Here is a 9596-nt window from a genome sequence, read left to right on the forward strand (position 1 = left end):
ACACAGCCCTGTGGTTTCACTGATCTTTCCAAGAGACATAGAGAGAGCTTCAGAGAGATGTGGCCATGTCCCATGAGATATCCCTTCGCACTTGTGGGTACAGCTGAGTGACTGCCATGATCCCAGGAAAGTGACTTATTTTTTATTTGAGGAAAAAACCCCAAACCCCACAAATTTAATCAACCCTCCCCAACCAAGGGGTAGGTGGCAGGGCCAGGGGTGAGGGAATGGCCACCAGCCCAGGTTTGGGTGGCCCTTGGATACTTGGAGCAGCCAGTGTGGGACAAGTGGGGATAGCCAGAGGTTGGGATCCAGGGGGGACAGAGGACAGGGACATGCCAGAAGTGACACTGAGTGAACCCACTGGTGTAATGAACCTGTCAGGACTCAGGTGGTGACTCTACCAAAACCAGGATAATTCTTAGATCGGTTCTTAAATTCCATCATAAATCCTGGCTGAAATCCTGGTCTGGTGCTGCTGTGACTGACCTGGAGAGCCCCTGGACTGTGGGGACAGCAGTGCCCAGCCCCTCTGCCCCTGAGCCCTGGCAGCCTCTGGGATATCTCTCCTGGGTTTCCATCCAGGTTTGGGTGTAGCAGGATGCAGCTGTGCTGGCACTGCCTCCGTGTCCATGGAGTTATTGGGATGGGCTTGCGCTGAAACAAAATGCTGTCCCTGGGAAGTTCCTTCCCATTTGAATCTCTGCTGCAGCACCGATGCCTGGGGGGCTGCCTCGTGGGGTCCCATGTTCCCATCCCTGAGGCACAATCCTTTCTCCGTCGTGTTCCGCCTCCACAGCACCATCCCTGTGCCACGGTGTGATGGGGGAGTAGCTCCCTCCCAGCCCTATCCCAAAGCTGCATCAGTTCTCTATGGCACTTCCCCACCATCCCATCCCTTCCCCTCAATCCTATCCCTTCCCTATGAAGGGATTCCTTTCCTTTTTGCATGATCACCCTTCCCCTCAATCCCATCCCTTCCCCAAGATACCATTCCCTTGTTTCCCACCTCTTCTCCACAATCCTATCCTTTTCTCATGATCCCATCCCTTACCTGTGCCCACATCCCTCCCCCAGGTTCCAATCCCTTGCCTGTGCCCCTATTCCTCCCTCACACTCCCAGCCCCTCCCTTAAATCCCACTCCTTCCCCATGACCCCATCCCATCCCCTTCCAGTGATCCCACCCCTTTCCTGTGCCCCTTTCCTCACAATCCCATTCCCTCCCTGTATCCTCATCCGTTCCCCAGCATCCCCTTCCCATACCCCACACTTTAATTCCGAGTTAAATCCACAAACACTGATTCCTTTTCTCTTTTTTTTTTTTTTCCTATGTTTTTGGGTTTGTTTTGGTTGTTTGGTTTTTTTTTGCTTCAGTTTCTCATCATTGATAAAAACGCCGTCGCTGCCAAGGCCAGGAGGGGCCGTCCCCAGCCACGCTGGCCCCACAGCTCCTTCTCCAGGCTGCCACAGAGTTGGGGACAGTGGGAAGGGGACAGGGAGGGGACAAGGGACCGCTGAACCTGCCTGGTGCTCACAGGGTGCCCAACGCCTATGTACAGGTGGAGCCGCCGGTGTTGCCCCGGCTCTGCCCTGCCCGGGGGGCTCAAAACCTGCTCGGCCCCTGCCCAGCCTTGCCCGGGGGCTCACTCAGTGCCCGGGGGGTCCCAGGGTGCCACCGCCACCGCTCAGTTTGTGTACACCTGAGTCCCGATCACACGCATGATCTCCTTCTGGATTTTGGGGTCCTGAGTATTGATATTGGCATCTCCCACTTGGCCATCTTCGTACCTGCAAGAGGAGAAGGGGCTCAGGGGGGTTCTGTGGGGGTCCCGCGCATGCGGCAGGGTGGGCACAGCCGGACTCACACAAAGAAGAAGCGTGTGCAGACGTGGTCCGAGACAGGGCAGACCCAGATGTTGCCGTGTTTCTGCAGGTCCTTGGAGGTGATCACTGCTGGGGCAAGGAGCTGTTGGAGGCGGCACAGGGGACAGAGGGCCTGTCCCTCCATCCCTCCACCCACCTGGTGACCCCAAGGGTGCTGTCTGTCCCCCCCCATTATCCCCCCACATCCCCACACCTTCGCAAAGCGCGATGCAGTTCAGGTTGCGGCTCTGGAGGAAGCGGGACTGGATGGAGCGGGTCTGTAGGAAGAGCAGCTGGTGTTACCACCCTGTCCCAAACACCCATGGGTGCCATGTCCCCATTCCCATCCTGCCCCGGTGTCCCCTGGCCCATCACCTGGGGGATCGTGTTCATCCGGTTGTACCGCTGCACCAGCTCATCCTTCGACGGCATCCGGTGCTGCCCTTTCCCCATTCCTGTGGAAGAAGCAAGGCAGGGGCTGTCAGTCTCTCAGGGAACACCCTGGAGTGATGTGGGGACACATGCCACAGACAGGGATGGCCACCCTCAGTGCTCCTGAGCCCTGGGAACCCCCCAAAAGTGTGTGCAGCAGCTTCTGAAGCCTGGAGAATGCTGGGGGTTTGATTCTTTGGCGTGTGGGAAAGCCCCATCCTGGCTGGGAAAAGGCCGGTGTGATGGATGGATGTGGGATGCTGCCACTCCTGAGCAGCTTCTCCAGCCAGCACGACGCCAAACCTCCCCAGGCCCATGCAGGGAGTGGGAATGGGAGCACAGGCAGGACTGGGCAGCACAGGCAGGACTGGGCAGTGCAGGCAGCCTCTTACCTGAGTATCCAAAGGAAATACTGGAGATGGGGCTCAGATAGATGCCCTTGCCATAGGCTGCTCCATGCAGCTTGCGGGAAAATACCAGGGTGAGCATGGTGGGATCACCCCAACAGTTCAGGCACGGCAGTAGTGGAGGAAGCCTGGCACTTCCCAATGTCTGCTCCCTCCCTGCCTTCCTGCCCCCTCCCTGCCCGCCTGCTGCCCTGGGTTGTGCTGGGTGCAGGGAGCAGACCGGTACCTGCAGTTTGGTGTAGGAGGCGTTGACCAGCCCGTTGCGGAGGATGGAATGCCAGTTCTCAATGTGAGAGCCACTGCAAAGAGCCAGCCCCACATCAGTCATCATCCCCCAGCCCCAGGGCGCCCACCCGGGGGGCTCCCACCATCCCTGCCTTGGGAACTCACTGGAAAGCGAAGGTGCTGCCGTAGAGTTTCTTGGCCGTGCGGAACCGAGCTTCCTTGGCCGGGGGGCTGCTGAGCAGGAGGAACTGGTGGGAGGTGTGCATGAACTTCAGCTGCTACCAGGGGAACGGGAAGAGCAGCGGCAGTGCCGGCAGGAGAGAGGACAGACAGACAGACAGAGAGAGATCATGCACGGCCGCCTGGCCCTGGATCCAGCCCAGCCTGGCTTTGGTGACTCCAAGTTTGCCAGAAGGGTCCTTTGCATCCCTGTCTTGCCCCCATCCCACAGCCTGTGTAAAACATCCCCCTTCCTATATCCCTGTCCTGACTCCCATATCTCCCAGATTAGAACCCCACCCAGAGGGATCCATCCCACATACCAGACCCTTCCATTGCCCATCCCAGACCCTTCCATTGCCCATCCTGCATCCCATCTCCTGTATCCCTCCATTCCACCTCCCATATTCCATATCCTTTATCCTGCACCCCACCTGGAGCCTAGCCTGGCCCCTTACCCTGCTGAGAGGCAGCTTGACAATGTGGGATCTGTTGCTGGAGATTATCCTTGGGAAGAGAAGGAGGAAGAGGAGGAGAGTCAGAGAAGGTGGTCCCAATCTGCCCTGAGATCATTAGATGCTCGTGACCCCCGCAAAAGAAAGGTGATGAGAGGGTTGTGCCCCAGATACCTGGCTGCCCCCCACTCCATCCCATGTCCTGGGGAATGTGGGGCAGTGGGACAGACAAGGGGCAGCAGGAGAGGGCCACAGCACCCTCAGCCTTACCACTGCAGGAGGGGATGTGCCAGGGGGTCCAGCTTGTCCATCTGCTTCTTGATCTCCAGGTAGGACCCCTGGCAGAGGCAAGATGGGGTGCAGGTGGGTCTCCCAGCACCCACCCAGCCATGGGCAGATGGAGATCAGCACCAAAATGCCACTCCCAGCTTGGATCCCACCCTGGGGATGTCACATGGGGCTGTGGGACCACGCCACGTACCTGGGTCATCTCCCGGATGGACATCACGCTGTCCAGGGCCTTCTGCAGCCGCTCATAGTTCTTCTTCTGCACATGGGGCAGGAGAGGAGTGGCCATCAGAGGGGTCTTTGGGGCTTCCTGTCACCCCCTGGTGTGGGGGAGCATTGTCCCCCCAGTGCTTACCTTGGGGTTGAAGGCCAGAGTTTTGGGGTCGTTGGGGTCCACCACGGAGGGGTAAGGCTCGAAGATGATGCTCTTGCGAGGGGACTCGAGGGCAGCGCGGCACATGGCCACCAGCAGGTCCACCACCTTGGGGCAGAGCACGGACTGAAGGGACAGCCCAGCCCCCACGGGACAGGGGGAGGTCACCAGCGTGCCCAGCCCTACCTCGGCACCCGTGGCCACCTCCTCGGCCGCGCCGGACATGACGCCCAGCGTGTAGAAGGAGAAGACGCAGAGCTCCCGGGTGCACACGGCAGGCTGTGGAGGGGACAGGAGAGAGCTGAGTGTCAGGGATGGTGACACAGGGACACAGCCCGCACCTGGCCTGGCCCTGCCACCCCACCTTCAGCATGGAGCCGTTCTGGAAGACGTGCTGCTCGTCACACACCACGCAGTACTCGTTGAGCGTCGGGATCCGCTGCTCCGCGTACTTCATGATCTGAGGGGCAGGACGGAGGGAGTCAGGCCCTGCTGCAGGCACGGAGCTTGGGGGATGCTCCAGGCAGTGGGATGGGGATGAGTGGGGAGGATGATATGGGCAGTGGAGTGTGGATAAGTGGGATGTGGGGCACTGGGGAAGATGTTCTGGGCAATGGCACGGGGCTGAGTGCAATGTGGAACAGTGAGAAGGACACGCTGGGCATCAGGATAAGGATGAGCAGGACATGGGATAGTAGGGAGAATGCTCCAGATAGCAGGACATGGATAAGTGGGAAGTGGGACAGGATGGGCAGCAGGCTGAGGATGAGCAGGATGCAGGACTCTCACCTGCACGAGGAAGCCGTACTCCAGCGTGGGGATGTTCTTGCAGTGGCCGCCGACCTGTAACGGAGCCAGAGTGGGGCCAGCTGCGTTATCCCCCTTCCCACACACAGCCCCAGCTCTGCGTGGCACAGCAGCCCCCAGCCCCCCCTGGTACAGCAGGACCCCCAACACACCAAAACCCTGGCACAGGAGAACTCCTGACATTCCAATGTGCCCCAACACAGTGAGACCCCCAACATGCCAACCCCCTCCCAACACAGCAGGACCGCCAGCATCCCAACACCCCCAACACAGTGGGACCCTTGACATGCCAACATCCCCAACACAGTGGGACCCTTGACATGCCAACACCCCCGGCATAGCGGGACCCCCAACATGCCAACACCCCCGGCATAGCGGGACCCCCAACATGCCAACATTCCCTGCCACAGCAGGACCCCCAACATGCCAACATTCCCTGCCACAGCAGGACCCCCAACATGCCAACATTCCCTGCCACAGCACAGATGCAGCACCAGGAGTGGAGTAAAATTCCACTGGACCCCACAGCCAGGGCCCAGCTCCCCAAGATCACCCAAGACTGGAGACAAAAAACCCTGCAGGGGCTCCCCCCATCCCATGGGGGTCCCAGCACCCCAAAATAAATGATCAGACCCCAGAGGAGCCCCTGGGAAGGGGAAAGAAGAGAAAAGCAAACCCCAAGGCGGGGTGGCACCCACCAGGATGTTGAAGGGGGCAACACCTGCCTGGGTGCTGGCGGGTGGGTAGCCAAAAACTTCCACCTTGGGATTCTTCACCATGCAGGACACGGAGCGGTTCATCAGGCGGTTCACACGAGGCTCGGGGATACCCAGTTTGCCCTTCAGCACTGAATCTTGGATAACAGGGAAGCTGGGAGACCTGCAGGCACAGAATCCCCCTGAGCACCTGTCTGTCACTGTTCCCTGCTCCTCCATCACCCAGTGCCGGATCCACCATCAGCCACTTGTTGGGAGCAACCTCCACCTGCCTGGGATCTGGTAGGGAGCAGCAGCATCCACGTGGGGAAACTGAGGCACACTGCCAGGCCTCACCTAGGATGAGGGGATGGAGAGCTGGCCCCCTGTGGGGACAGCACTGGGACCTTACTTGGGGATGGGTGAGAAGATGCTGAGCCCAGCACGGAACTTCTTGATGGTGCCGCTTGTCTTGAACCAGCTGTGCCGCTTCTCCTGCTGGGTCTTCAGGAAATCGTTGCTGAGATGTTTCCATTGCTGGGATGTGAACATGCCCAGGATCCTGGCAAACAGGGAGGATAGCACCCATGGATGTTTGGTGGTCCATGACACCCCCAGCCCCTCCTCTTCCCCACACACAGATGGTGGTGAGCCCGTCAGAGGATTCTGTATAAAATCCTCTGTGTATAAAAGGTGGTGGCAAGGGGACATGTGGCACGTGGCCAGTTTTGGGGCAGAACAGTGACTCTGTGAGCCCCCCCCCCACCCACCACCCTTGGTGCCCACCATGTTTCAGCTCTTACTTCTTCAGCTGCAGACCCAGCCCGAAGCCCTCCTTGTTGGACGGCTGGAAAACCTCGATGGACGGTTCTGTGGAGAGAGAGGAGGACGAGCCATGGGTGCTCCACTGTGCCTGTCCTGAGGGCACAGGGACCCCACTGCCCGCCCGTCCCCACTCACCGGGGCCATCGAGGTACTGGGAGAGGGAGAAGCGCAGGCGGAGGATGATGGGCTCCGTCCGCAGCACCTTCCACGCCGTCGCCACCTCCTCCTGCCAGGGCAGAGACACTTTGGCACAGCCACGGGAGCTCCACCCAGGCAGGGGCATTTGGGGACCCCCTGGGAGCCTGTGCCCACCCTCCCCATGCCAGCAGTGCTGGGAAAACCCCAGGGACTCACATCGAGGAAGCTGATGTTCACATGGAGGTCGATGTCCACATCATCGATGGTCCCATACTCCCTGTGAGGACACGTGTGGCTGTGGCATGGGGGGTGGCACAGTGCTGGAACAGTGGCGTGGTGCCCACTGTGCCAGGGTGGGCAGGCTCATGGGACAGGCACATGGCATGTGTGGCTGCCCACATATCAAGTGTATGCAAGGGGGGAGTGCCCAGAATGTGGATGTGAACCTGGGAATGTGATAGCACAGCCAGGTGCTCAGGGGATGGCATGGCCAGGTGTGCTAGGGGTGCCATGGCTGAGCGCCTTGGGAATGGCACAGCTGGATGCCTGGACATGCCAGGTGCCTTGGTAATGCCATAGTCAGGTGCCTCGAGGATGGCACAGCTGGTTATGCAAGGGTGCCACTACTGGGTGCTCTAAGATGGCATGGTCAGGTGCCTGGGAATGGTATGGCCAGGTGTGCTGGGGATGGCACTGCTGGATGCCTGAGGATGGCACAGCCAGGTAACCCAGGGATGGTACTGCTGGGTGTCTGGCAATGCCATGGCCAGGTGACACAGCAATGCCACAGCTGAGTGCCCTGGATACAGCATAGCTGGGTGCCCAGGGATGGCACAGCTGGGTGTCTGAAGATGGCACAGATGAGTGCCTGGGGCTGCCACAGCTGGATGCTCCACAAATGCCATGTCTGGGTGCCCAAGGACAGCACAGCCAAGTGCTCAGGAGATGCTGAGGCCAGGGTCATGGGGAGGGTATGATTGAGCAATGGCTCAGCCAGGTGCCCTGGGGATGCCATGGTCAGGTGGCCCAGAGATGGCACAGCAGGATGCCTGGGCATGGCACAGCTGGGTACCCAGGGGCAGCACAGCCATCCTGGCACAGCCCAGCTATGTAGCTGGGCCTGGCAGTGCCCGGTGCAGGGCAGCAGGGCACCCACCTGACGGCCACGGCATTCTCGCTGTAGATCTCCTTCACCGCCTCGATGTCGGCGTCCAGCTGTGGGTGCCGGTACAGGTCGGCGGCGCAGGTCCCCTGTGGCACAGCACTGTCACACCCAGAGCCTCCCCAGGCCTGGCAGAGGGCTCAGGATGGGGGTCCCTGAGCCCCCCGTGGCACCACGGGGACCCAGCACCCACCTGCACGCCATAGAGGAACTCCTCGGACTCATTGTCCCCGTCGGAGTCATCGTCCGTCCAGTACTGGCCCTTGAGGTCCTGGGGACAGAGGGGTGGGAGGCAGCAGGGACGGGGGAGAAGAGGGTTGGGGAGTGGATTGGGGGAGCACATTAACAGGGAGGGAATTAGGGGGGAGCAAACTGAGGGAGCTGGTTCTGGGCAGAGGGTTTGGGGCGGTGGATTTGGGGAAGCAGTTAGGGGGAGCAGTAGGATAGGGAGAATGATGGGGCTTGGGGGGAGTGTTTGGGGGCAGCAGGATGGGGATGTGGGCAGTGGGATGGGGGGAGCAGGATGGGAGGAATAATTTAGGGGGCAGTGGGATGGAGGAGCAGGTTGGGAGAGGGAGGATGGGGGGAGAAGATTAGAGGGGAGCAAGATGGAGACAGCAGGATGGACCAGCAGGACGAGGACACTGGAATGGGGGAACAGGATGAGAATAGGATGGGGGAGCAAGATGGGAACAGAGTGACGGAGGACCAATGTGGGGGAACAGGACGGGACAGCAGGATTAGGAGCAGGATGGGAACAGCGGGATGGAGGACCAGGATGGGAACAGCGGGATGGAGGACCAGGATGGAGGAGCAGGACAGGCACTGCGCATGGAGCTGCCGGGGGATGCCCGGCCGATGGCGACGCGGGGGTCCCTCCTCCTGCTCCGGCCCCATCCCCGCCCCGAGCCGGGGGACCCCGGGACACGGGGGGACACCGAGGGCCGCGGCCCCTCCCCCGCCCCGGGCCGCCGCGGGCCCGTCCCGCCCCCTTGGCGGGCGCGCTCCCCCCTTGGCCGCGGCCGTGTCCCCGCGTCCCCTCCGCGTCCCGGCCCTCACCATGTCAGCGCGGGCCGGCCGGCGCGGGCACGGCCGCCATGCTGCCGGGGGGCCGCGCCTGACGTCAGAGCCGCCGCCCCGCGTCACCCCGCGGCGCCGCCATGACGTCACCGCCGGGGACCCCCCCCCCCTCCCCCCCGACACCCCCCGAACCGTGAGGGGCGGGGCAGCGCCGTGAGGGGACGCGGAGCCGGGCCCAGGGCCGGGTGTCCCTGTCCCAGCACAGGGGGTGGCCATGCCGGGTGTCCCTCACTGTGACCCCTCGATCCAACGCGGGTCTCGTGTCCCCAGCACAGGGTCACCATTTTGGGGCCCCTCCCTGTCTGTCACAGCCCTCCCGCAGCCCAACCCAGTGTCCCCAGCGTCCTCAGTGCAGGGTCCGCAGTGTTCCTAGCACAGTAATAGTATCCCCAGTGTCCCCAGTACAGAGTCCACAGTGTCTCCAGTGCAGCTCCCAGGCCCCCGGCACAGGGTGACCATTTTTGGTCCCTTCCATGTACCACAGGGTCCCCAGTGCACCCGGTGCAGGAGCCCTCTGTGGTCCCAGCAGACAGTGACCATTTTGGGTCCCCAGATGGCTGTCACAGTGTCCCTACAGTCCAGCACAGGGGCTGAGTGCCAGGTCCCTGTGCTAATGGCATGTCCCC

General features: G+C 61.2%; 1 protein-coding gene across 5 annotated transcripts; it reads right to left on the bottom strand.

The window, feature by feature from the left end:
- Positions 1–1345: 1345 nt before the first annotated feature.
- On the bottom strand, positions 1346–9070 carry PARP6 (poly(ADP-ribose) polymerase family member 6). 5 transcript variants are annotated; one of them, XM_071441924.1, is made up of 22 exons: positions 8950–9070; positions 8084–8161; positions 7885–7979; positions 6945–7005; positions 6726–6816; positions 6569–6635; positions 6178–6327; positions 5796–5949; positions 5053–5106; positions 4628–4723; positions 4450–4542; positions 4246–4371; positions 4084–4149; positions 3873–3940; positions 3606–3654; positions 3094–3203; positions 2930–3002; positions 2689–2758; positions 2240–2319; positions 2079–2142; positions 1867–1951; positions 1346–1789 (listed from the first exon to the last, which is right to left on the bottom strand). In XM_071441924.1, exons 1-22 carry the CDS (start codon positions 8950–8952, stop codon positions 1687–1689), a joined length of 1836 nt encoding a protein of 611 aa, XP_071298025.1. In that variant the 5' UTR covers positions 8953–9070; the 3' UTR covers positions 1346–1686. The 5 variants fall into 5 exon arrangements, with proteins under 5 accessions (XP_071298025.1, XP_071298024.1, XP_071298023.1 ...); XM_071441923.1 differs by having other exon boundaries at positions 3094–3206; XM_071441922.1 differs by having other exon boundaries at positions 5769–5949.
- Between the last annotated feature and the right edge of the window lie 526 nt (positions 9071–9596).

Source organism: Agelaius tricolor, unplaced genomic scaffold (genome assembly GCF_023055355.1).
Source record: "Agelaius tricolor isolate 1412-34295 unplaced genomic scaffold, bAgeTri1.0.p SCAF_16, whole genome shotgun sequence".
Classification (NCBI taxonomy): Eukaryota; Metazoa; Chordata; class Aves; order Passeriformes; family Icteridae; genus Agelaius; species Agelaius tricolor.

What these genes read in the sequence shown, in the direction of transcription:
- PARP6 (XM_071441920.1), bottom strand. An exon ending in CTGGGTCTGCAGCTGAAGAA is followed by an intron (nt 6,328 to 6,568) that starts GTAAGAGCTGAA and finishes CCTGTTTGCCAG; the next exon opens with GATCCTGGGCATGTTCACAT. An exon ending in AGGTGGCCACGGGTGCCGAG is followed by an intron (nt 4,372 to 4,449) that starts GTAGGGCTGGGC and finishes CTCTGCCCCAAG; the next exon opens with GTGGTGGACCTGCTGGTGGC.